The 27893-nt window shown below is 41.0% G+C and overlaps 1 protein-coding gene across 1 annotated transcript; it reads left to right on the top strand.

Moving 5' to 3' along the window:
* Positions 1-1820: 1820 nt before the first annotated feature.
* Positions 1821-27356, top strand: CA5A (carbonic anhydrase 5A). Its single transcript, XM_059824654.1, has 7 exons — positions 1821-1950; positions 11306-11503; positions 15567-15685; positions 18343-18438; positions 18611-18673; positions 20579-20734; positions 22757-27356. Exons 1-7 carry the CDS (start codon positions 1821-1823, stop codon positions 22934-22936), a joined length of 942 nt encoding a protein of 313 aa, XP_059680637.1. The 3' UTR covers positions 22937-27356.
* The last annotated feature ends 537 nt before the right edge of the window (positions 27357-27893 follow it).

Raw genomic sequence — 27893 nt, 5'->3', positions numbered from 1 at the left:
AAAAACCAAAACCCAACTATTGAAAAATATTTCACAGGTAATTTTATGGATTAAGAAAGGAGTGGTTTTTCATGCCAAATTTTTAATGACAGAATGTTAATAGTCTTATCATTTCTGCTTGCTCTGTTGCTGATAGATTCTGTAGGTTTCAAAATATGCTCTCCTATGTACTTAATGGAGGGCAATAATCACATGGATTCTGCAAATACTTACATGAGAATTATTAAAGGCCCCACAATACTTTTGTGCTGTCATGACCCTGAGGGCACTAACAAACCTTAATGGCCTTGACAAGCCTCACCTGTGGCCTCCACCCACAGACCTGCCCATGGGCCAGGAGTCCACTTAAGCCCAAGCCTGGGCCCCTAAGCTCTGTCGTTGGGGCGCTTGTCTTCAGGTTTGCCTTTGGTCCTGTCTCCAGGAAGGACTTTGGACCCTTGTTGATGCTTGTCTTTGGCCCTGTCTCCTTTTGCTCCTGCCTGGGCACTCTGGTTAGACCTTGGACCTGGTTTGTCACGCGCAGTGTTTGGGACTGTCAGTGGACCCTTCTGCCAGTGGCTAGCTCTGCCCGCTGTGCTCAGCCTCTGCAGGGTGGCACGTTGCTGGTGAGAGCACTGCCTCTGCTGGGGTCATCCTTGGCTGCTCTCTCCTTGGAGAGCAGCAGGCCCCTGCTGCTTCCTGACATGCCCAGGTACCCTTTCCTAATGGCTCTCCACCTTCATTCCCATTTGGCCTGTTATAGTATGTAACATTATGAGAGTCTTTGGAGAATTAATTGCTTGCCTATGTTTCTGTGCTTGGTCTGAGAAACTACAGCTCTAACTCAGGAGCTACTTGTGTCTGCCATTTACATGGATCGCAGCTATGGAAGGAAGAGCAAATGTCCCAAAGAAAATGAAAGGATGGGCTTTCTATACAGATCGTTCAAATAAGAGAACAAATTTTTTTGGAATTACATGTGGAAGTAATAAAAGAGTAACATTCTTCGTGCTTTCATCCTTAAGAAACATAGGTCAGGAAAACATCTCAATCTGTTCTCCCCACTGGGAAAAAAAAAAAACCAAAACCAAAAACACTTCAGCTGGGTCAAAGTGATCTGTGAGTGGGAGCAGTAATGATGGTTCCTTATGTCTGTTTCTATTTCTGGTCTATATGAAATTATCCCTCTTAGGGGACACCTGATAGTTCAGAATAACAAATTCCTCACCTTGAGGCTGCAAGGGTAATGTATTACATGCTTGGAGCTAAAATGCTCTTCTGCAGGAGGCTGCTCCCCTTCCTGTTGTCCTGGGCAAGCCTTGTATAGCTACTAGATTTCTGTGAATTCCTCAGTTTGAGCAATCACCAGTCCTCAGAATTGCAGCTGTGAATGATAGCAATTCTCAGCTATCGGTATTCAAACATACAACTATTCAAATTCAAAGAATGTAGTGTGAAGAAATGATAAGAATCCTCTCCTTGCATACAAAAGAGCGGTTTCTGCAACTCTTTGGTGTTATGGAGCCTGATGAGAAAGAACCTGGAAAGCACATGTAGAATAATCATCAACTAGCCGGCCTTCCAGCAAAATGCAGAGCCAATGAAGAAGCCAATCCAGGGACAAGTTGAAAATTAACTACTTGGTTAGCTCCACCTCTCCAACCAGGAAAGGGTGCTCTCAAAATTTTTTATAAATAGGTCTGGAGACCCCTCAGTTATCTCAAAGCTGTATACCCATGGGATTTTTTCTTTCTCTACTTTGTGCTGATAGGTCGCTAGACTCTGGAAAGCTCCTCGGGCTGTTTGATGAACGGAAGATTTCAAGTGCCAAGGTGATAGCAATGAATAGTGTGAAGGCAAATACCTTGGCACATTTATACAAGCAGCTGAAAACTATCTGGAGTCCACCAGCAGTGCCAGCGAGGCTCTGCAGTCTGGCCGCCTGCACTCGTAAAAACAGGAATGACGCATGTAAGTGTCTTTCATTTTATCAAAATAGTACTGGATACCTGTATAAGAGAGATGAAGAGGTACAAAGACAACAAATGTAGTTAGGTGTTGCTCTTCTTTCTTATTTGTCAGCTAAGAAGAGAAATTTGACTGAAAGTTATAAGAAAAAAGAGTGAACAGAATGAGAGAAACTAGAGATAGAAATACTTTATTGAATCGCATGATTCATCTCCCTGTGCAGGATTAAAAAATTGTTATTTCTGCTGTGTCAGTGTTGTTGGGTTGTTTGTGATTTTCACTTGTAACTACAATGAAGAAACAGACTATACAACAATTATTTCTAATTTTGTCCTGCAAGATTTTGACTGGTTTCAATGAAAACTGTACTTATAAGTGTAATTCAAAGCACATTTAGTGCAAAATGATTCTGAGTGACTTTGAACTTAATAGACACTACAATGTTTAATTTTGAAAATGAGGCCTAATAGAAGTACAAACCACAAAATCCTCCAAATGTGGTGTATAGGAGAAGTACAATGAATCACTGCCTGAGATGCAGGATAATACTGGAAGATGTCAAAGATTTAGTTATTTAAAATACTGATTAACTTATCTACAGATAAGATGAGGCCAGCCAGACACTGTGTGTCTACTCGCCTGTGTGCAGATAATGTCAGCTGGAGCAATAGTAAAGAGTAATTTTTTACGTCTAGGAAATCTTTTTGTTTCCTATTTTTTTTCTCTGTAAATGTATTCAACTTACTAACTTTTCCCAAAGAACAGCCAGATCCCTCCTTGAATACTGACATGTGATTCTCTTCTATTTAAATTATCAAATGACAAATTTTATATTTACTTAACCGATGAGAAAACAGCTGATTTTGTGACACACATAAAACAAAGCAGACTGAAGACAAGCAAAAGACTTTGTTTATCTTGAAAGCCAAAAGAAATATTCAGTAACCTTCAGTGTTTAATAGCTCTACACTTGTAAATGCATTTCTGAAGGTGACACCAAAATACTTTCTGCCACTGAGTGACTAGCATTTCAAAAAACCTGGCAGATCAGCTGCCAAGTGCAATGTCCACTGTGTTGTACATATTGCTAGACATGGAAACTTTATGTAATATACAGCACGCAAGCTTCCCTGTCCCTCAGCACATCAGAAATCATTCAGAGCAGTTCTTACAAAGATACAGTGTTTGCAATGTTTTTCAGAGTTCTCAGTCTAAATTTTCTCTTTTTTTTTTTTTTCTGCTACTCAGAATAGAAGATTTGAATTGTATTCTGAAAGCTTAAAACAGAATGGGTACTTCAATCTAGTAGCATAACTTGTTAATACAGCACTTCACCTTCATTTTAAAACGGTGCCTTTTAAATCTACAAAAGAGGCCTAATTCCAGAAGCAAGACTAACACTGAATTGTGTTACTAGTGGAACAACCACAAGAAAGAGGCTGATTCCTAATGCAAAATTTAAATGAGTCACACATGCATCCATGACAGTATTTTTCCCTTTTCTGACCTGCATAGAGCTTTCTTAGTACAGCTCAAAAGTCTCTTAAACTTTTACTTCCTTCCCTACCAGTTGTTTTCTTTACAAGCATGCTCAGAAACATCATTTTTCCCATTAAAATAAGGAAAAAAAGATGACATTTATCTAATCAAAGAAAAGCACTACAGTAATGTTTATAAAAACAATGATTCAGCCTTATAAAATAGTAGCTTTTTGACTAAATTCATATTAATTAAGTGTAGTAATTAGGTGCATGTAATAGTAGCTTTTCTAAAGAATTCATACTAATTAGGTGTGTTAATTAGTCTGTACAACTAATTCCACGTGAGGATGTGTGCATATGAAAGAACATACTCAAATAGTCACAAGCAATGTCCGTATCAGTCCTTTATCTGCAATTTATCAGCAAACTTTTTCAGTGTTGGAGATTCAACAGCTAAACCCCAAACCTGTGCCAGGAGGAGTAATGCTTGGGCTCATACAATACTGCTCATCGCGTGCAGCGATAGGAATTACTGCTTCAGAGGGGAGATCCAGTGGGGTAAGAAGGTAAAGTGAAGAAAAGCTGAGATCTCTAGATCTTCACGTGTGATGGAGAAACTAATTATTTCATGGTTACCCCTGGTCCATCAGTTCCTCGTGAGGGGCTACAGGATGTCAATTTTTTTTTGCTGTGGGCACTCGTCCATGGGAAACTGTACTGAGAAACCAAAACTCACTTCATGGTAACAAACATTGCAGGAAGAGATCATACAGGGCTGTTCCATCGTTAAGACCATTGCTGATTAAATTAACTGCAATTGCTACCTAACTCTTTACTCACATTCCTCTTTTCAGTTTAAGGCAGATGCTATTTATTACTTAAATCTTTCTCTACTTCATGACATTCATGCAGGAAATGCCAAAACAAACTGATTCAGGAAAACACTATCTTTGGAATGGCTGGTTTCGGCTGCCAGTGAATAGACACCAGCTCTGAATAAGCCAGCCTGTGGGTTCCTCCATCTGGTGGCTAGACCCTCTGCACAACGTGCACTCAACGCAAAAAGCACATTCAATTAAATTCCGCTGTTCACAGCTGACAGCACAAACAGTGCCTTCAATGACAAAAAGTCGATCAAAGAAACAGTAAAATTGGACTACTGAGCTCTTAGGTAACATCTTCAATGTAAAGTTCACCATTTTCCGAGACTTCATCTCTTATCTTTCCTCCCTCACCCTTCCCACTCACAGAAGTAGTCTCTCACCGAGCTGGGTGGCGATGCTTTCACCTGGCAGTTAAGGCAGACAGTTGCTGTGAGGACATAGGTTAAACAACTCAAAGGCTGACACTTCCCAGTGCCTTTTCTGGATTCACCTTGTGTCCCATAAGGACAAAATTATTTTTCGGCATGACACTGGGAAAGAACCGTAGAAACATTGTTGAGAATCATGGCATATATGTAAAAATTTCCAGTGACAGAGACTACCGCAGTGGATGTCTGTTCTAAGCTCTGTGGTATCTGGTAACGATACATGGAGGCAGTGGTTTCAGGCACCTTTTAATACAACAGAGAGGGAGTTGCTGGAAATGCTCTTCATAGGGATTTTAAGTCTATGGAGTATACCCTCACCCTAGTAACATTGCCAGAGCAGAGACCTGAATGGCTTTTTTCTTTCTTACCCTTTTAGAAGAAGTTACAAGAAAAGCAGAATCCTTCAAGTTTTTTTTAAAGGATTGTGTAAGTACAGCAATGACCCACAATCCAGGTGTGCCATCTCCAGGACTGCACGTACAATTGCAGTAACTACACAAATTGCCCATGAGATAGCTTCTAAGCCCTTTCCATGCTGAGTTACTAAGCCTGCATGCATAATTTTAGCAAATGTTTTTACAGAGAAAAGATAAAGCCTCTGTTTGCTTTACCTTGCCAACTGGAATTACCTCCTCCTTATCTGGACTTAGCCTCAGCCACTGCCTTCTCATCCAGGTTCCTATCTCGGCCAAACATTCTGGAAGCAGAGAAAAGCTCAGCATTTCACAATCTGCTGCTGCTTTCCTGTTGAGCTTAGAGTATTCTGTCAGTTACATCCGTTTGATAAAAAGCACTGGACTGTTTATCAATAAACTGGCCTACATCACAGTCCAAATCTGACATCAATTCAAGAACTTTCAACACCTTGTCATGATGGACCTCAGCCAACCATCGCTGTTATCCTCCAAAATCTTGATTCATACTAAAAAGCTTCAAAGAAATCAACCTATCTTGGATTTCCTCCGTAATATTCAGTCCAAGTGGCTGAAGCAGAGCCACGGTCCTTTAACGTTTAAATGGCTCTTTATTGAGCTTCAGTAATCTGTTTGGTTTTATTTTTCTAATTCAGAATGTGTCGCTATGGAAAGCACCCCGGCTCAACTCAGGACAAAAATGTATTTCCTTCAAGTGGGTGGGGGTTCTCAACTGCTCCCACCATGCTGTCCTCCCCGTGGTACTTCAGAGCTGGGTGAAGCCTGGTTGAAAGTCCCTGTGTAAACAAATCAAAAACTGCTTTATTCAACAGGCATTTTTTTTCCTTCTTTTTAAAGATTAATACCATAAAGACCGAAATCTGCTGAAGCTGAGTCATTTTACCCCTCATTCTTACTTGACAACCACCTGAATTAATTTTCATACTCTTTCTTCTAATTTTGTAACCCATATGTGACAATTCTCTCCTCCCCAGGATCCTTGAAGGGAATCTTAAAGTGAAACATTGAAAAATGTTTTGTCTCTTTAAATCAAGTTTACAATAGTGTAAATTGGCAGTAAATCCTTTCATTTAACTGCATTAGTTTGGATTTTTACCATAGAACTGTGGTCTTCAAAATATTTTCTTGGGAATCATGTTATAAACTATGATAATCCAGTAATATACACAACCTGTATTTTCATCTGGATCTTGACTCGCACCCCAAAGCTTTTTATACTTTTATCAATGCTAAATGAACTTTTTAAAAATTACCCCAAACAGACCTGTTAAAGCAGCCAGAGCTGCAATTAATTACAGAAAATAATTCAAAAGATTGGGACTATTTGGATGGCTGTATACATCTACTTCAGCTGGGAAAGGTAGGAAAAAAACACAGTGCAGATGTAAGAAGCCTCCAAATGCTATAAAATTAAATGGAGCATCACTGTGTCTGTCTGGAAGGTTTTAAAAAAATAAAATAAATCAAGCACAGATTAGGTCTGTTTGTGGCAGATCTCTCTTCACAGATGACTCACATCTTGGTCATGTTTGTTTTATCACAATATTTACTATAATTGTTCTGACAATACCATAGATACATATGTAACAAAGGTAAACAATAGCATAGACCCTTCTTCAGTGAGCTGATCGTAAATGAGGCATGCATAAAGCAAAGGGTGCAAACTGCATTTTATCTTAATTCTCACCTTTTTTTTTGTTTTTCTCCCCACTTTGCACATTTGAAAACAGACCTAGTAGATGAGGTTTCTGAGTTCTCTTTCCACAGATTCGGCATCAATTTAACTCGTCCAGTAGGCCAACTGCCAGATTTTGAGTTGCGGTGTTCCCTATACACAGACACCACTCACAGTTCAGGAACAAGAGGGATCATAGCTGAAACCTCCCAGACGGTCCCGAAACTTAACAATTTTGGAAAAACACAAGAACAACAGAGATATTGTAATTCTGGCTGCTGCTGTTCTCTCCAGCTCGCTGCATGCGAGCCATGTCTCTCTTGCATAAACCACCATCTCTAGCTGGGACATGGCCAAGGAGAAACACTGTTTCTGGAATGGTCCAGAGAAGATGATTTTGGCCACGCTGGCTAAATGCTGGGACCAAGGTTTAAGGCTTATGTTTCCTTTTGCACAGGTAGTTTTTGCCTTCCTGCCTGCAGTTTCCAAAACAAACCATCTCACTGACACTAAGCTCATATTTTGAAGGATTTTCTTTAACCCCCTAGAGAAGAAAAGTTTTTCTTAATAAACTTAGTTATATAAAGTTAATAAACCTTTGCTAAAGTTTTACTGAAATTTATGCTCAGTAAGAAATAGCATGTGCACGTAAAAACTGGATGCAGATTCTGTGAATGATTCGGAAGGGAAACAAAAGTGTCGTAGGTCAATGTTATTTCTCTTTAGTTTTGCACCTGAGCAACCCATTGTTTCTGAAAGCCTGTGCTGTAAGAACTTTCCTTTGGTTGTGCTGTCAACCCACAAGAAATTACTCATTCTGTTCACCTTAGTAGCTCTATAATAAACTTTACATTTTCAAAACCTTGCAAAATCAAATCCCTAAAAAGCTTCACAAAGTTTGGTCATCTTAATGCCATGGTGTAAATTCAGTGGAGTTTGAGGCTTTTTTTTTTTTCAGCTGCTTTTAACATACAGAAAAGTGATAGCTGTACAGAAACCAGGTTATGCTCTGCAACAGTAAGCATCTATACTATGATACAGGGCATACATACATTAGTTAATTTGGTAGATGCGACTTCGAAGCTGCCCAAGATTATCAGTTGTATTTAGAGGACACATGACAGAAGAATGGAATGTGAAGGAATGACAATCTTGTTTTGTTAGTAGATGAGACTAAAACCCAGTATCTCTTTTTTATGCTCAGTATTAAAATACCTGAAGCTATGTTTGAGCTCCCTGCTGCAACTAAGCGTGAAGCTCACATGGGCTGTCCTCATGACCAGGAGCTACCTGTTGCTCATAAGCAGCTTCAGCAACAGACATGTCTGACCTGTGCTAAATACAGCTGCCTAACCATGATCAATAGGCTATTACACTGTGATTAAGCCTGAATGAAAAATGACATTTATGGGCAGCAACTGTTTTCAATTTCGTCAAGTACCTATCTCTTCTCTTTAAGTTACAGGAAGCTGTATGTTGAGGATAGTAAGGTTAACCATCCTGAAAAACTTTGAGAGTCAAACCAAGAATTCATTATGTTTGCAATTGAATCCTACTATACAAAAAAAGACTGCACTTTAAAGAAGGTGTATCTTGGGGGGGAGGAAGTAAAATGATATTTAAACCCAGGTTTAACATCCTAAGATCACATGCTGTTCGTACATCTCCCAATGACCTGTTTTCTGATCATGTAGCCACTCAAAGCAAATCGCTTGCCAGATTTCAACCTCCTTTTACTCATCTTAGGAGTACTTTAAATATGTAATACTGTGAATGCAATGGAAACTTCTTACACATTGTTGTGAACTAGAGCAAACACTTCTTGGCTGACTCTAGCTGAGTATCTCGTCTTCTCTCCATTTCAGTAAAACATTCTCAATGCTACGTCAGGTTCCTCATGAAAATTCAAAAGTACTCACTCTAGCAAGATTAAAAATCCCCAAAAGGTAAATGCAGATTTGTAAAATGATTTTAAGAGCGTAACCAAGAAATATGATTCAAAGCAGGTGGCAAGACGAAGGCCAGGAGCTGAGGTGCGGTGTTCTGCTCCTGGCTGCCCAACGGACCCAGCGAAAATGAGGACGCTTACTTCATCTCTGCGCTTTCACTGACATTGTCAGCTTTCTACCGACTTCCTTTTTATGCTTTGGGTTCCCCACCGGCAGCTGTAACACAGAAAAGCTGCGAGGAGTAACCAATGTTTTAACCAGAGTTTCATCGAGGCCTGCCGCAAGCTGGGTCAGATGAACGCTAGTTGAATTGGCCCCTTTTGTCATCCTGGGGGGGAGCTATTTTGGCCTCCAGACTTTGGGACAGATGCAGTTGGATGAAGTGGCCATAATGTTAACTTTTCCTAACTTTTCTGCGTGCAGTTTGGGGCACGGATGCCACTGCACCAGGGCCACCCCTCTCTGTGGGAGAGGGATCACGCTCCAGCCCACCTTCAGCTAGGAGAGACTGAAGCCTCCTCCTTGAGCAAAAATAACTAGACAAGAATAAATGCTAATCCCCTGAGGTGTGTACGCAAGCCCTGACGCTATCGCCCTCAGAGGAAATACATTTTTGGTGTGAGTCAGGCACCGGGATTAGCCTGACCATGGGAAATGGCGAACACGCACCCATAGGGAACTGTGGTCTCTTCTCTAATGTTGCCACGGGATAAAATGCCGGTAAAAGCCACCCCCGGCCCGCCCCTGAGGGAAAAGCTGCCGGCCGGGCTGAGGCCGTCCTCACCGCCTCGCCTCTGGCAGAGAACCCGCCGGCGCCCCCGAGGGAGCCATGGCGGCGGGGGGCCGTGCCGGAAGGGGCCGTGCCGTGCCGGGCTGGGCCGGGCCGGGCTGGGCGGTGGCACCCGGCGACTCCGCGGACTCCTTCGCGATGCTGCCGCTGCTGCGCCGGGCTTGGGTGGCCGCTGCCTCACGGCGGGGGACACGACGGTGCAGCCTGGGCGCCTGCTGCTCCTACCGCCTGCGAGACGCCCGTGAGTGCTGCCGCTTCCCTCAGGGGGGAGCCGCTTCCCTCGGGGGGGCCGCCCGGGGACAGGCTGCCTTAGGCCGGGGCTGCCCTCACCTCTCGAGGCGAGCTGCTCCCGCCGCCTGAGGAGAGCGGGTCGCTGCCCCCTGCTCCCCTCGCCCTCCCCGCCCGGCTCATCGTCCCCCGCCCCGAGGGGGCTTCGCTGCCCACCGCGCTGCGCCCTCCCCGGCCTGCCCAGGGCCCGGCGGAGGGGTCTGGGTCTGGGCCCGGGCAGCGCCGCGTCCCTCCGTCGCTTCCAGCCCCCCTGGCTGAGGGGGCAGCCGGCGCCTCGAAACTTCGCGTAGATGAGGCGGGGAGGCCAAGTTCAGCCTGGCTTTGTCCGTGACAGTTCCTCCGCTGAAACATCAGGAAATGGCAGTAACAATAACAGAGAGCTGTGGTGCTTGTGGAGAATAATTCGCTCGCCCGCCTCCGCATTACCTGTGTGCGGTGAGCTGGCTGGCGCAGGCCGAAAAAGTTTGCCCCTTGTTGAGGAAACCGAGGGGGAAGGTTGTTTAGCCACCCCTCGTGTGTGTGGTTTCCTAAAGGATTTAATTTAGTTTTTCTTTCGCCTTGGGAAAGACCATGAGCAGTTCTATCTAATGAAGTAGCCAGTAACGCAGTGCTTCAGAGCCACTCGGTTTTGGGTTCAGGGGATGGGCAAAGCACAAAAAACCTTTGTCTGTGGGTTGTGGATGTCAGGGGACAGCAGGTGAACGAGTGCTCCCCAAGTCCACACAGATCTCAGTTCTGTTTTTAAGCAGAATAAAATCCTGTGCAGACTGTATTTGTGCATCTGCCCTGCTCGTGCCAGTTTGAGATGCCCAAGCTGCCCCCAAAATTGGTAGTTTAGGCTTTTATAGGTGTGGGGATCAGCTGTAGGTCCCCACTGCCTAAGGTAGTCTTGGTCAATATTGGTATGGGTGCTTCAGGAGCACTGCACCCTTAGCAGTGGTGTAACCCCTAAGCACGCGTAGGCGAAAGACCAGCACTTCAAGAGAATATTTTTGCTTTCCAGTGGGAGTTACCCTGTGTCTGGTGTAATCTGCCGTCTGTTGATAGTCCTGGTGTATAAGGAAAGCTGAAGTGGTGTGCTGAGGCTCTGGCAAAGCTGTAAAACAGAAGCCACCTAACAATCAATTGGCAATAAAAGGAAAACAAATTTCTGGCAAATAAGGGGACATAATTTCTTTGAAGAGCATTTTGCGAATGCAGAAAGGTATCAACACAGTTGTAAGTCAAATTACTGCACTTCCCTGTATGGCTTTGAGTCATGCAGCTGGAATGTATTTTATTTTTTTTTACTTTCCTGTGCATCAGCTGACTTGAATTAGCCTTTGGAGCCAATATGCCAAAGCACCTTCTCTTGCCAAAAAGTTCTGAAGTGTTTAGTTGGAAGTTCTCTATTGTGCATAGGAACCTGACTCTCTTCATCATCTTCCAGTGCATCCACTTTGGCAGAGTCCGCTTACAATTCCTGGAGGCACCCGGCAGTCTCCTATCAATATCCAGTGGAGAGACAGTGTTTATGACCCCTTTCTGAAGCCTCTGAAAATCAGCTATGACCCAACGACGTGTCTTCACATCTGGAACAATGGATATTCATTCCTGGTTGAGTTTGATGATTCTGCTGATAGATCAAGTAAGCAAAACTCGGAAAAATCTATGTAATGTATTATTAATGCTCAGAGAGGAGAAATATTTGCATGCTGTAAAACCTCAGGTTCAATAACAACACAGATGTCGAAAATGAATGTACAGTAGAAAACGCTTTAGCTAAAAGCAGATTTACAGTGATGGGAATTGTAATGCAGAAGTTCTATATAGGCCTCACTTTTACTATGTATTTATTACCACGAACATTGTGCAGAAACCCTCTGTTTTAAGTTGAAATTGACTCTTATTGCACAAACCTTAATGTCCTGCCTTTTGATTAGGTCTTGTAATATCACAGCTTTGTCTATGTGAGTCAAACTTCAGTCATATGTATCTACTTAGTTTTAAACGAGATTCCATCATTATGCTTTATTAAAGTAATCTGCCACTTATCTCTTTTGTGGTGTTAACAGATATATTTAATGCATTTGAAATAATCAGCAGCAAAATGACTTTCAGTTGGAAAGCATACATACTTATCTCAATAAGCTTTCAGAGAATTAAACAATACTGAGCTGCTACCATAGGGAGCAGGTGCGTGTGTTACTGTTGTTTTAGTATAAGCAGGAGTCTGTGCATATGAAATCAAATTATGCATTCTAGCAATTTAATGTGAATAAGCACTCTCAGCTGAGCAGCTAAATCTTTTTAAAATGCTCAATGGAGTCAAGTGACTTAAAATCATAAAATCAAGACATTGCTGCCAAATTCCAGATTTTTCTGTCTGTTGTTCCTTTGAAAAGTTGAGTTTACCGAACGATATTACTGGTGTGTATAAAGAAGATATTTCGTAAAGGTAGGTGAACTGGTAGCAGTTAGTCAGGGATATTGTGAAGCACATGAATCATGTTGATTACTCAACTTGTCCTGGAGGGAAAAATTGAGGGACCCTGGGCAAGTTTGAACCTGTTTGATTACAGTAATTTCTGTTTAAGGTGACTTCTTACCATGAGAGATGCTAGAACTCCATAAGGGATTTAGTAGTGCTCTTGGGAAGGAAGTTTTCAGTATGCTAATAAACAAATGCTTTGTCTCCGAGTTACCAGGATTTTTGGTTGATGTTTGGAACCTGAGGCTGATAAAACAATGCAGCAAAAATGGTAGTGGTGGAATGCATGGAGCTTTCAGGGGCTTGTGTGATGTTTGGGGTTTTTGGTTTTTATTGTTTATAGCTGTTCACCTGGAATATTAGTTTCCAACCAGGGAATATTCTTGCCCTTGTTCCTTTGAGGACTGTGATATGTAATGAAGAAACCAAGTAGTGCCCTTCTCTTTTCACAGTACAAACTGCTACTGCATTAGTGAGGCGGAGCTGGAGGAGAGACTAAGATGGAGATATCGCTTGTTAGCTCATCAGTGATTTTAACTTACTAACTATAGATTGGTTTTGCTTTTAATTTAACAGTTTCTTACTTTATACAGCCATACCCCGCTATCTGTTGAGGTCGCATTCCTGAGAAGTGTAATGACTTGCAGTTCGATGGATAACAAAGTAATTTTTTTTTTTTTTTTTGCAAGAATTGATGTAACGGAGGGGAATTGCCTGCAGGAGGTTAAGAAATACACAACATTTAAATACCCAGGGACAGTTTTTGTGATATAAAAGCAAGCATGGAATCATCAGGACTATCAATTAGAGGGGTGCTGGCCTTTCAGAGGCTGACTATTCAGAGCGCATCACAGCTCTGAAAGATCTTACCCGCTTCGTCTGTAAGATTCAATGCTTGAGGTAAATCTTTAAATGTGAGCATTCTTGTTGCCTCTTTCTGGATGGCTGCCTTATCATCATCATCTTCCTCAAATGAATTAAAGTTAAGGAAGGGTGATGATGGCTATTGGAGGATAGCATTCAATGATCAGTGATAGAACTCTAAAATGACAGAAAAACAACAGATCATGGGATGTTGCTGTATAAATGGCCTGGTTTTCAAGTGCATGCCTCTCTCCTCCACCTTTCTGTCTTTACTGTTGCTATTTCTGATTTTTCTTTCTGCCAGCTTCTGTCTAACAATAATAGAAATCCAGAGAAAGAAGCTTATGAATAAACAAAAAAAAGCAACAAAATTGAAACAGAAGATGAAAAAGACACAATGAAACGTGCATCCAGGATAGGCAAAAATGCCCAACTGCTGAGATGAGGCAAAACAAGAGTTGGGCAAAAGATGAAGGTAGTGCTGCCATGGGGTGTTTGCTTATGAGCAGAGCAGGAGGATGAAGAAGAAAGAGGGTGTGGGGAAGGTATGTACAGAACCTGGTCCTGTCTGTGTGCATGAATGCTATTTGCTGCAAGGACATGAGGCTGAGGCAGAACTAGGGCTACAATAAAAAGCTGATGTGATTCTTTTTTCTGGTGGTTGTTAGAGTTCCTTTAAACTTCTGTTTCGTTTTGAAATATCAAGGCTGGTAAATTGAGAGGAAGTGAAATGGCAGAAATGCTCATAAAGGGACGGTAAGTTTCTATTTGTTTCCTGTCACTTTCAAGTATCTACTATAGGAAACTGATTTTCTATATATGTGTGCCTGTGCCTAACTTTACTCGTGAGGTAAACATTCAAGTGAATGTGATTATTAACACGAATGTAGTCACTTGTGGGTTTGCATCATCACATAATCAGGAATGGACAGTGTTAGAGCGCAGGAACTTTAATTCTGAAAGACTTGGCAGCGTGGGCCACATCTTCATCCCATCCCTGAAAGTTACCTTTCTCCCTCATGATTGTTTTAGTGATGGTCAGTATTGCATTTATGCTAACAGCTCAGCAGTAGTGGATGAAATTAATTAAATGGCAATTTGCATAGCTGGTTTTAGCTTGATCTTTTATCACAAGCAGGCTTATCTAGTTAGAATTTCAAAACTACTGGCTGGCTTTCAGGAAAAAAAAAAGACAAGAAAAGCTCTTAATGCCTCTTACTGTTTTCTCCTTAGCATTAAAGTGATTAACTTCTTTTCAAAAGTAGCGTTGGGATTATGTACTTCATACAGTGGTTTGCTACAAAATTTAACCATGGCGTACAGTTAAGTAAAAATCAGCAAATGGGTCTCTATGGCTACATGTTTGTTGTTAGCCCTTTGGAAGTAATTATGGTCTCTCATTTACCAGGTGCTGTGATGTAGTAACTAGCAAGAAGACTTTGCAGGATGTTCCTGGTTCATTTAGGAGGAAACGATTAAAAACCAACACTACACAGAAAACTAGGCATAGACTTTTTCATTCGTGTATTTGCAAAATGATGAGATGCCTTCTGAAATGAGGAGAGCAGACTGAATGTTTACCCTTAGTCATGGCTAAAAAGTGCATGAAAGCTTCCATAAACTCAGAATCTTGCCCATAGGCAGGCTGTATATTTAGATGCTTTGTGGAGTGTAGCTTGAACAGTTTACAGTAGGCACGATATTAGCATATTTCTGGGTGTGCAGGAAATCTTTCAACATTGGTTATGCAGTCTGAAAGCTGCGTTGAAGCAGAATAGTGTGTTTGTATTTTTGTAACTTTGAAAAAAAGCAGAATTGAGCATTTGACACAATGTACTGATTCTACTGGCAAAATTGGATTTTTGAAGTCTTGTATTGTCACAGGAAATTTCAATATTTTTCATAGATATTGAGGCTTCACTGGGATGTCATTTAATAGATATATCTATTGGTTTGTCATATGTGTTTCTTCTGGTAAGGCAGTTCTCTCATGCCTGCTCAAAGAGAAGAACATAGAATGTAACATGTAATCACCATGACTCTGCCAAACTTGGTGTGGATTGGAAAAAAACAGTAGTTCCCTCCAGGGGAGATGGATGAAGAGACTCTTTAGCTTATCATCTTCAATTTGATGTAGTTGATTCAGACTGCAGGGAAAAACAGTGATGTGTTTGAACTATTTTGGCATAGCAAAGTAAATTGTACAAGTAGTCAAGCAATAGGGGACTGTTTCAGTTAAGACAGTTGCTGATTTCTTCCCTGGGCAAACTTACTTCAAGCAGGATCTTGCTGTGTTACTTGTCTGGACAATTCTAAATCATATTTATTAATGTGCTCGTCTTGTTTTGTTTTTTAGTAATCGTCGGAGGTCCCTTGGAAAACCAATACAGGCTAAAGCAGTTCCACTTCCATTGGGGAGCTATAAATGAGTGGGGTTCAGAGCACACAGTTGACAGTAAATTTTACCCGGCGGAGGTATGAGATGAAATGCTGAACAATGCAAATACTTATGGGGACTGGAGGCTAGGTCTCAGGCTGTCTGTGACTGTACTGCATGCTAGAAAACTCCCAATCTGAAGAATTGCAGTTTACTGGTAAGGATCAGACCTGGTAGGTGCCACAGCTCATATACCGTTTTATTAGTAAGGTTTTATTATATTCACTGCGTTTTCTGGAGAAGAACACAGTCTTAAAATTGAACATTGGCCCCATTGCTGGAAGTTTCAGTAATGTTTTCTTCTCCCTGAATGTCCCTGGGGGTAGCTGCTGGACAAGCCAATGGCAGGCAGCAAAGTATCACTGCCGTTCCAGCTCTGTCCGGATGGAGTGGCGCAGCTTTGCTTGTCCGTCCTTCCTTTTAAAGGGGAAAAGGATGAGACAGAAAGCAGACTGAGGGCACAATCAGGTCTTAATGAACTCCCAGGTCCCAGCTAATGTGGAGCAGATCAGGTGGACAGCAAATATTGAGGTAAATGTGCAAGCTCAGATCTCAGTTAAAAAATGTAAGTGGTTTACCTTTGAGCTGCAGTAAGGTAAGAGATCACATGAGGTGTAGGATCTGTTTTCTTGGGAGTATGGTGAACGCACCGCATCTCAGCTGCCGTCTCTAGTGGACCTCCAAATATCCCAATCCTTACTGCTTTAAAATCACTTTGTTTATTATTACTAAAAGCTTGCAGAGAAACAAAGCACATACTAAATACTCTTAAAAAATATTTGAAGAGAAAATGGAAACTTACTTAATTCTCACACCCATACCTGTAACTCAGAAGCCTGGTCCCACTTACTTTGTGTACAGTAACTGTCTTGTGTATGTGACCCCAGAGCTTTGGCTAATGTTAGAAAGTTTATCCCAGTTATCAACAATTTTTTATGTGTTTCTTAAAGTTGTTAGAATAATGTACAGCAGAGTTCTACGGTAGTATTGTGGTTATCATGATCACTTTATTTTCTGTTTTTGACTTGTAAGCAATTATTGAAGTAGCAAAACTTTTGTGATTAAGTAACTCCTAAGGCAGAAAGAGTCAGTAAAAAGGATCTGGATGAGGTGACTGAGTGCACCCTCAGTAAGTTTGCAGACGACACCAAGTTGGGCGGGAGTGTTGATCTGCTGGAGGGCAGGAAGGCTCTGCAGAGGGATCTGGATAGGCTAGATCGATGGGCCCAGGCCAATTGTATGAAGTTCAACAAGGCCAAGTGCCGGGTCCTGCACGTTGTCACAACAACCCCATGCAACGCAACAGGCTTGGGGATGAGTGGCTGGAAAGCTGCCCGGCAGAAAAGGACCTGGGGGTGTTGATTGACAGCCAGCTGAATATGAGCCAGCAGTGTGCCCAGGTGGCCAAGAAGGCCAACGGCATCCTGGCCTGTATCAGAAAGAGTGTGGCCAGCGGGAGTAGGGAGGTGATCGTGCCCCTGTACTCAGCACTGGTGAGACCGCACCTCGAATGCTGTGTTCAGTTTTGGGCCCTTCACTCCAAGAAGGACATTGAGGTGCTGGAGCATGTCCAGAGAAGGGCGATGAAGCTGATGAGGGGTCTGGAGCACAAGTCTGATGAGGAGCGGCTGAGGGAGCTGGGGGTGTTCAGTCTGGAGAAGAGGAGGCTGAGGGGAGACCTCATCACTCTCTACAACTGCCTGAAAGGGGGTTGTGGGGAGGTGGGTGTTGGTCTCTTCTCCCAAGTGACAGGACAAGAGGAAATGGCCTCAAGTTGCACCAGGGAAGGTTTTGGCTGGATATGAGGAAAAATTTTTTTACTGAGAGAGTGGTGAAGCATTGGAAGAGGCTGCCCAGGGAGGTGGTGGAGTCACCATCACTGGAGGTGTTCAAGGAACGTGTGGACGTGGCACTGCGGGACATGGTTTAGTGGGCATGGTGGGGTTGGGTTAATGGTTGGACTCGATCTTAAAGGTCTCTTCCAACCTTAATGATTCTGTGATGGAGCCAGTGGGGAAACATACAGATCAAGTTGCTCAGAGAGGAAAGTCTGGCAGGTATAAGCATAATTATATGCCAGAGATGGAGAATTTGAAAAATTATTATTGCTTATTTTTGAAAAGATGTTTATCTCCTGTTAATGTGTTCATAATGATGCCTGGCAAGATATTTATTAACAGCAAGACTGTATGACTAAGTTTTGGGGCTGGTGCTGGCTGTCTATTTAATGCAGAAAACCCCTCAATGCAATGCTTGTATTGGACTGTAAGCAATGCAGAGGAAGCTCATGTTACATAGAGGAGTATGTTCCTTAGCATGCTCTGTTGTTCTTGTTAAAAGTTGGAAGAGTCCTTCAGTTCCAGGTATACTAAGCTTTTTTTATGCCTTTAACTACCATTCCTGTAATCAAGACTCCCACAGAAAAAATCTCTTTCATATGTGTGAAATGCAGTTTATGGGTCTTTGGCTATTGTTTAAAAAAAAGGAAAAAAAAAAAAAGGGGGGGGGGCGGGGGGAGAGGTACCATTATTTTCCAGTAAGATGTTGGTCCTCATTTTTGTGGTGTGTGATTTCTGAGGTGGCTCACTGCGGTGTCTCAAATTGCCAAGGACCAAATGCAGCAAAGATCAAAAGTTTCTTGATATCATTGCTGTGCTCTGTGCCTGTGTTGATTTCTCATTCATTTATATTTCAGTTGCATTTAGTACACTGGAATGCTGTGGTGTACCCAACTTTTGAAGAAGCTGTAATGGAAGGTAACGGCTTGGCTGTTATTGGAGTGTTTTTAAAGGTAATTTCACTTTGTGTAATAAGCTGTAATGATGCCTTTTTACTTTCATTTTGTTAAAACCAGTTTAGGACAAAATACCTCTAGATTGTTTTTCTTTTCAAAAAATACTGATTAAGGTAGATATGTAGAATGACAGCTTAAAGATTCTCTAACTCCTACCTGTCTTCTGCAGCTAGGAGCACATCATGAAGGGCTGCAGACGCTGGTTGATGCCTTGCCAGCAGTTAAACACAAAGTAAGTATTTTTAATTGTCCCTCCAGTTATCACTCAGCCTAGCTAATGCAGTCATTCAACATAAAGAATAGTTTGAGAACAGCAAAACACTAAAAAATGCTTTCTTCCTTAAACGTCAGTAGGGGGCCTGATTGCCACCTTGGGTGAATTGTTGATTATACTGGAGCAGGGGGGGGAGAAGCTAATTTTTAAGTAGGACTTGTATACTTTAAGCTTTCCAAACCTCTTGGTTTAAGAAATTATGCTTTTGGGATTGTATCCCCTTAGAAGGGCATGCATGTGTTTAGTGCTTGCCCTCACTGAAGCCTGCCCTTCTGCTTCTATGAAAACATGCCACTGGGTTAGTTTTTGTAAGTTGTTTAACTAGAAGGAGCTTTCTGTGCTATGTAAAGTGGTAGTTTATTTCTTGTGGAATTAAGGCTTTCTGATTTTTGTCTGATCTTTGAGGAGGAGATTATTTTTTGCCTTTTTTTAAACACTGTAAATTTTCTGCTAGGGGAATGGGACTCTTTTTTTCAATAGCTGATTTCTGACTTCTGCCAGGAGAGGGAGTGCTGTGTCTCTGATAGGGCTCAGAAGCAGCTAATGCTCCTCCAGGTTCCTTTTTGAAAGTATACACAGAAAACAGACATCAAGAATTTTGCTGGCTTGTAAGAACACCCAGTTGATGTCGCTGTGCCATTATTTATCGCAGTAAGGATTTTTTTTAATCCAAATAAAACAAATATTTATGGCAGTGCAGGGAAAACTCTGCCAGATAAATGCCAAACAAGTCAGTTCAGCGCCAAAAAGACCTACAAAAATCTGTGAACGTATATCCATTATGAGAATATAATATTTTATAGCATATGAATTTGAAAGAAACTAAAGTCAAGATCTTTAAAAAAAAAAAAAAAAAAGATAGTATCAAGCATTAGGCTCATCAAGCTGCATGTGGGCTGCTCTGAAAGGGATCTCATTTCCAAGGGTGTCAGTCACCCAGCAACTCATCAGCACTTGGTTTAAAATGTTTGAAAACCTTTGTTGGCTTGCCAGCATTATTAATGACTTAAGCACCAAACCCTGAGAAACATGGCCCTAGTTAGGAGGAGGACGGTTGCATGGTACCCCTTCTGATGTCCTTGCACCTTCCTCTTTCACATGATGGGTGAAAGCTCCCATCTGGAATCTCTTGTCCAACTCCCTATTTTTGAAAAATTCTCTACTGTAACATTTTTCATTCTCAGTGGGGAACTGATAAAGCCTATCTAAGGGAAAAACAGGATCTTCCTTTCCTGCATTGCCAGTATATCCTGGAAATACCCCAGGAGTAAAATGTTTGTGTAGGAAATCATGGGCTCTGAAGCTCCTACGTGCTGTCTGGTGTCTCACTTGTGGGAGTGCACATTCTGGAGACATGAATACTTGACGTGATTTAAATAAAATTTTAGTCCTCTCCCTGCTGCCTAAAATCACGTGGTGAAAAGTAAAAGCACTATTGTTTGCAGTCTATTAAGCATATCTGGCAGAACTACCTGAACTTATTCCACCATTTATTCTTTCTTTTTCCTGTTTACTTCTAGCTCCCACAAAGACGTAGTCAGTTGCTCCATTGCACTCCTTGTTTCTTCTGCACTGAATTCCTAATGGCTTGTGGGGACAACAGAAATATTTAAATTTTGTCTACTCACCAGCTGCCTCTTAGGCCTCAAACCCAGCTTACCAATTTTGTACAAGTTTATGGGGTTTTAAATTGCTATTTTATGTAGATCATTATTAATACTCACAATACCTAATCTTGCATATGCATACATAACACATACAGTATTTAATCTCATTGTTAAGATCTTTTTAAATCTTCTATCATTTTTTTCTCAAAACACAGTTTTTAAAAATATTTAAAAATAAATTCTTTCTGGCATTTAGGACACTGTTATCGAGTTTGATGTCTTTGATCCCTCCTGTTTGATACCTTCATGCCCTGATTATTGGACCTACGCGGGCTCTTTGACTACTCCCCCACTTACCGAATCAGTTACATGGATTATTAAGAAGAAGCCAATAGAGGTTGATGAGAATCAGGTAAATCTCATGCTTACGTTTCAAATCATACTATACCTGTTTGGCTGCCTGCTGCCGTGAAGGGGAAGATGCACAGTAGTAGTTGCTTACCAGTGTCGGTAATTCTCTGTGAATACACAGAGATCAGTGGCTGTTTCACACACAGTATTTGTTTGGGGAGGTATCCTGACATTAACAACAGCTAATATTGAAAGACTTAAGACCTCTTCAGTAAGCTGTTAAAGATGCTTCTCCAGCTCTCCGACAGTTTTATCTTGATATGTGATAAACAAAGCCTTATGCTGGAAGCTGCCCCTTGAAAACTTCTAAGGTTTTTTTATTGGAACACTGCATAATTTTGCTCTCCTTACCAGGATGCAGGCCTTTTTGTGGTAGGGAGGGAGGAGAAAGGGCAGGCTTTGTGAAATTCCAAACTCTGACCTTTTGTGCATATTCTTGATAGCCACGTGCATTTGCACAGAAATCTTGCAGAAACTACAAGGGCTAATCCTCTGCTCTTCCCTTGGGTGGGCTCTGAAGGTACAGAAGGGGTGGTGGGTGGCTCCAAGTCCTTCACATGCCATTCTGATGGCGAGAGAGAGAGCAGGTCCCCACTGGGTTTTCTCCTTTGCAGGCATGTTTACTCATATTTGGCTGTACTGTCCTTGAATTCCTTTTTTTATTTCCCTTTAAAAAGGACAGACAAACATAGGTTTCAGCAAACATTTGTATTACAGAAGTTATTTCAAGTGGAGGAGTTGGTGGTCAATAGTCTGTTCCGACACCAACCCAAATTTGTCACCATATGCCCTCTACTGCTTTTAATTTTAGTACTTCAAGTTTTGATGTGATGTTATTCCTTGGTAGACGTAGGGACAAGTAGAAAATGGTCATTCCTTGGTAGACGTAGGGAGAAGTAGAAAATGGTCAGAAGGAGGACTTCTTGGAATTGTACCACAATTGTGGGTTTTGTTGGAAGTTTTCAGCGTTTTTTTCTCTATTCAAAGAAGTGGAGTGCTTTGAGGGGTATTATAGCATAGAACAAGTCTTGGAGATTGTTGCAAAGCAAGTAAAAATGAACAACCCAAAATTTTGTTGTTCCCAAAATTTTTTTGTGGTTTAAGAGGCACTGAAAGTTATCTGTGCATTGTCCCTGTTTTTTGAGGCTTTGATTAATAATGAAGTGTGAGTCCAACGACATGAGGCAAAATACTATTTTTTTAAAATTTTTTTAATACAACTTTTGCATGGAGATAGTCCATCTAGAAAGTCATGCTCCAAACAAACACTAACTCTGAATAATAGGCATGTACGTGATCTTAATGTTTTAGTTTACATAAAGGAACAGGATGGGAAGAAATTAAGATTGTTAACAGAGCAAAGAGAACTGAATGCATAGTGTGCCTCATTCTTCTCTTCAGTTGAAACTTTTCCTCTTTTGTTTTTTTTTCTTGGCTGTTCTTCACTCTCATTCTTTTATGGCATAGAAGGGCTCATAGTTTACTTAACATTGTAATGCCCTTGTGAGCATTAAAAGCTGATCTGCTGCATACTTTATTTTAATCCCCAGTTGTAAACCACTGAGAACAGCAACTATGTAGATGGTTGCTTGTTGAGGTTCCCTCATTTCTGGGTGCCAGCATATGCATGTTTGTATAGAATAACAGAACTCCAGGAAGGGTGTTAATTAAGAAGGTTGGAGAGGTTTCTTTAAAGATGGCATATGTTCAAGATGGCATATGTTCCCGTATTTGAATGGGAATCGGTTCAGTCTCAGACATGCCACATTTGAGATTTAGTTTACCTAAAGGTGTCAGGTGACTGACAATTCATCTTCTGCATTGATATGGATGATGGCGTAATCTTTACCAGCAGGTGACAAAGAAGTACCAGAAGTTCGTGCTAAAATTTCTCAGAATGCAAATGTAATAGTACCTTTGAATTTTTTTCTCCCCCCCCAAGAATGAATGATTGTGTGTTGTCATGAAGTCCAATAATTCTCCAGTTAGTAAAGTCACAAAACTGGACATTTCTCATTCTCAGCTGGAGGCATTTCGGATGCTGCTCTTTACTTCAGATGGTGAAGAAGAAAAGAGAATGGTAGACAACTTTCGCCCTCTTCAGCCATTAATGAATCGAACCGTCCGTTCATCCTTCCAAAGCAGGCATCTCTTGAATACTGCAGTACAGCCCGAGGACCATGCTGAGCAGATCAGGCCATAGATGGCCCTTGAAATGTCAGTCCAGACTGCGATACCGGGATATAACTGACGTTATTTTAAAATTATTTTTCCTTTTTCTGCAGTGTGTGTATGCCGTACAATTTCACGGCCAGGCAGTTTTGGTTCTGCTAAGTGCCATTTGACCTTCAGTAGAGAAGCTATGGGTTTTGTTAGATCTGCTTTTTTTAAGAAGTAAAATAATATTAACCTTTAACAAATTGACTTGCTTTAAAGCAGGGATCCATAAGGAATTATTTTGACAGTTAAAGGAAAAATAAGGGCAGGAGATCTCTTCCCCTGCCTCTTTTCTGAGTTGTTCTGTGTCTCTTCAAGTGCTCCTTCATTGACTTGCGTGAATTAATAATCTCAACTAAAAACATGTTAGCAAGCAGGAAGTGTGAAGAAGTGAAAAGTATTAATACCGATCACGTCCTTTTGTGGAATTGTTTCAGCGGTTTAGTAAGAGAACTAGCTTCTCTACTCACATATACAGAGACATTTTATCTTCTTCCTTTTTCCTTGGTGCTTAGGATGACAAGAGGAGAAGGAAAAAAATTACTTACAGGATCTAACCTCTTTCCATTCTGTTCATTGCATGATCCATGTTTGATATGGATGCCACAGAATGTCCACTCTTATCTACACCACAAGCCAGAATACTTTTTCTGAAACCTTATAACAAATGTAGAAGCTTTTAGCTTGGGCAGCTTTTACTTTTCTGTATTAATAACGTGCCAGGAGAAGAGAGCAGAAGAGAATTCACCAGTATCTCAAGACTGGCCAAGAGCAGCAAATTAGGCAAAAATGTCCAACTGATCCCAGGAAATTGATCACATCAAAGGAAAGCAAAAGTAGATAAGCCCCAGCTGACCCTCCCAATGGCATTTGGGAGGGGGGGAAAAACCCCAATCAATTTCTGAAGCCTAATCCAGTGCTAGGAGAATATGGACAAAATGCAGCATTCAGATACTTGAAAGATTTTTTTCAGTAACTCATAAAGCACCAGTGCACTCTCTTCAGAGTTCTGTCTTAAGCTGTACTTCTCTTCAAACAGGAGTTATCTAGCTTCAGGACAACTGGGGACCAGATTGTATTTATAGCACCTTAAGGCAACCAAGTGAAGTGGTGGTTGAAATTTATTTGTGGACCAGACAAAATTGTGTAAGCTGCCAGCTCTGGTGCCTTATCCTAGAGTTAGGGTCCAATTGCCACAAGCATTATCTACCTCTGAAGTGTACTACTACTAGCTGTAATTTTCTCTCAAGCACCTTTCTCACTGGCTTTTTATGCTTTGCTGTATTTAACAGTGTGCCTGTGTATGAAATTCATGTACCAAATGTATGGTCAGATTTTCTGAGGAGGAGCAGGTCTGTTTGTAAACTCATGATGTGATCTTGATTGATTGTATTTTGAGGAGTCTTCTTTGAGAGCTCATGCTACTTGGTCTGCTTCTGCCGGTAAGCAAAGTCACTGGTTGCTGCTGTGATTCAGCAGAAGTGATGCCAGGACGCTACCTTGTCAATGCTGAATTCAGAACTTTAGAATCGATACTTGTTTTTAAGTCAACGCATTCAGTTTAAAAGCACTTTAACACTTTTTAGTGTGACTCTGATTTTAAGGCTTTTGAATATTCTTGTTTAACCAATTAAGTGCCCAGGTCCTGCCTTTGCTTCCTTAATAGCTCTACCTCAGGCTATTGTTATGTTGTGCCTTTCTCCCTTGGCAATTTGAGATGCGGCCACTTAATCTCAGAGTGACTCTACGTGGTCAATGTAAGAAAATCTCTCTTCTATCCCAGTGCAGTATACTTATTCTTACTGTGTAGTATATTCAACATGGCAGTAGATACCTTCAGTTTCATTCTCCCAAGCCCTTACTGCTCGGTTGAACCTTACCATCTTGGTTGAACTCTGTAGAACTACACCACCTATACCAACTTGGTTGAACTATACTATCTCAGTTGAACTATACAGTGTTTGGCATCATCAGACAGACTTTTTACTATGTTCCTGCTCTGCAGAATCACATCAGTGATGGTTTTTGCCAGAGAATGACAGGTTCCAAAATAGTTTTGGAAGGGACATCTACAGTTCTGGCAATAGGAAAAGAATTCTTTTACTTTCTGCCTGAATGTACGTGATCTAGTAATTGTTAATCTTGCGGGTTTTTGTTCAGTGATGTTCTTGCAAACACTTTTCTGAGGAGGACCCTGTAGAAGGATGGCAGTGATTCAGAACTGGCACATATCTTTTGAGAGTTTTGCTACTCATTATTAGCATTCCAGAAAAACTGTAATATAAAGACATCTTAATGTTGCCTTCACATTTAAAAACACAGGTGACTCAGCAGCACTGAGCTAGCTATAGGTAGCCTGCATCAATATCCTTTTCATATACGAATGGGTCTTTTAAAAAGCTTCATGCAATTGCTCAACGGTTTTTGGTAATTTTCACCAAGATTTTGTGTACCTCTGATCCACTGAGCTTGTTTCACTAGTTGATACAGCTTTCCTACATATGCAAATACAAAATACATATTTTGTTCTTAGGGAACTACTGTGGTGTAAATGTATAATCTTCAGATGTTTCATAATGCCGTAGTATGCTCATACCCAGCTGACTTCTCAGTGGTTAGGTTTGCTCCACTGAACCAAATTTTCTTCCTGGGTGTGTAAATCTCTTTTTAACATGCTCACCACCATGCATCCATCAGAGATGATGTTGAATATTCTGTTTTCAGTGATCTATTTAAAATTCTCATAGATATTTACTTACTTTGTTAAAGGATTGTTGTGGAAGTTTTGTTAGAGAATAGGTGTATTATCCAGTCATACAGTTAGTAAGCTATACACCATGCATATTTAGATAAAATCACATCTAAGTATACTGACATGAAATTGAAATGGATTAATTTTAGTACTGATCATTTCAAATATCTGGACACAGGGTCAACGCAGAAAAAATTAACTCTACTGTGCTACAAAAATAAGCTTTATGGGGATTTTCTGTTACAGTTATCTTGCTGGTTTTTGAGTCTTGCATTTACGTGTTAGAGTTTTAGCATCTCTGGTTAAGGTAGGCTGTATCTCAGTTGCAGGGCGGATTGTGGTTTAAATTAGCAGTCTGGAAATGAACAGGAAGTTTTTTTTGTTTGTTTGGGTTTTTTTTTTCTAAACTTTTTTGTTACAATGTATTGGCCTTGCAAAAGCTAACTTCAAGAGAAATAATTCAGGGTACCTGTACACGTATGTAAAACTGGAGATGGGATATAATAATTCTGCCTTATTCTCTCAGTTACGTGGGAGGGAAACAGATTTGATTGTTGGACTAGAGCTACTATTTGTAATGATTTTGCACAACTAAGTTAAACTCTATTTGAAAGGTGTCTGCATAGGAATCTTTAGGCTCTTCTTTTAGATGGTACAATAGAAAAGGGTTAAAGCATGCATTTGCATTTGTCCACAGTAGTCACTTCCGTTACTTAATACTGTACTGGGAGGCGTTGCTGTGGCAATAAGTACTAGGAATTAAAGACTGTAATAGAAATAACTTTGAGGACAGCTTATTGAAACGGCAGTAGGTTTTTCAGCATAGATCTGCATCCGTGTTGGTCTGACTTCCAAGTGCCTTTTCAGTATTTCTGTTAAATATCGCTCTTATCGGAAGTCTCGTTCTTGGTGACTTCATAGTTGGAACAACTTCATTTGGCGTTTGAATGTTTGAGCCATATTCCTACATTCCAGAACTTCCACACCAGTGCACTTCAGGTGTACGCTGCCACGTATACCTGACCAGTCTTCTATTGTCTTCTGTCATGGATGGCTTGCATTGGTATTTTTACCGCAAGTCTGACAGGAGTGTATCTTTTGGCTTTGAAAGCTACAGAAAGGGAGATTGCTTTGATCTCACGAAAATCTGCAGGGTTTTAGAGTACTAGAATTCCACACGGCTTACTTTTGAGGAAGGGTCCCTTTTTCTGCTCAAGTTCATAATCCATAGTATTTGCTTTAAAATCTGAATGCCTTAATTTTAATGTATTAACTTGTATTTCTTGACACATCTTTGCTTTTTCCTTTGTGCATCTTGTTTTTGTGGCAGTTATTACATTGTGTATTTTAATGTATGTTACCTGCCTAATCATAATTTACTGAAATAAATGTCTTTGTGGACAACATATGTAACAGGGAATGCCTTTTGTTCTCCTAGGATACAGGCCTTTTTCCTCAGTTTTTACCTGATGTAAAGAAACTTCTAGCTGCTGGATTTTAAACTGTTACATTAGTGTGCGACTATGCAATAAAGAAACACAGAGAAACCTGTGCCTGTATCTCATTGTGTAATTAAGCTCTCCAAGTTAAAAAGTAGATTTTCTGTCAGGAAAATAATACAATTCCTCCTTGAGAACGAACCAGTTCGTTAAGAGTGGAGTCTAATCAGATGTCAGATGTTCTGTGATACTTAAAAGCTATGAAAGACTGTGCTGAACTGTATTGTAATTGGAATGAAAGAACAATGACCTCTCTGTTGCCGCTGTACTGATGGAAGGATATCTAATTATTTGTTACATTCAGCTAGATGCAACGTGCCGTCTAAAATGGGATTCCAAATTTTGAGGATCTTTGCTAAACTACTTGATTTGACACTGATCATTAAACTCGGCCTGTCAACTAAGCTCCTTTTTCTGTTGTGTAATTGGTCTTGATAAAACTGAACGTTGATCTGATGCGTGGTGTAACTCTCAAGAGACACGTTTAGTGGTTGTGGCCACAAGGATCTTATCGAATAACCCGAAAAAACCCCTTTGAGTGAAACAAATTACGTTTATCAAAAATTGGCTAACCAGGTGAAATAAGCGTTGATTTCTCTGCCTCACTGCTTAGCCATGCTTAGAGTCTAGGTATCACATGGATGTGTTATGCTTAGCTGAATTCTTTCAAACAAGTTTCCTTTTCTTTTGGT

Source organism: Gavia stellata, chromosome 15 (genome assembly GCF_030936135.1).
Source record: "Gavia stellata isolate bGavSte3 chromosome 15, bGavSte3.hap2, whole genome shotgun sequence".
In the NCBI taxonomy this organism is placed as follows: domain Eukaryota; kingdom Metazoa; phylum Chordata; class Aves; order Gaviiformes; family Gaviidae; genus Gavia; species Gavia stellata.
This window is presented reverse-complemented; position numbering and strand designations above follow the sequence as displayed.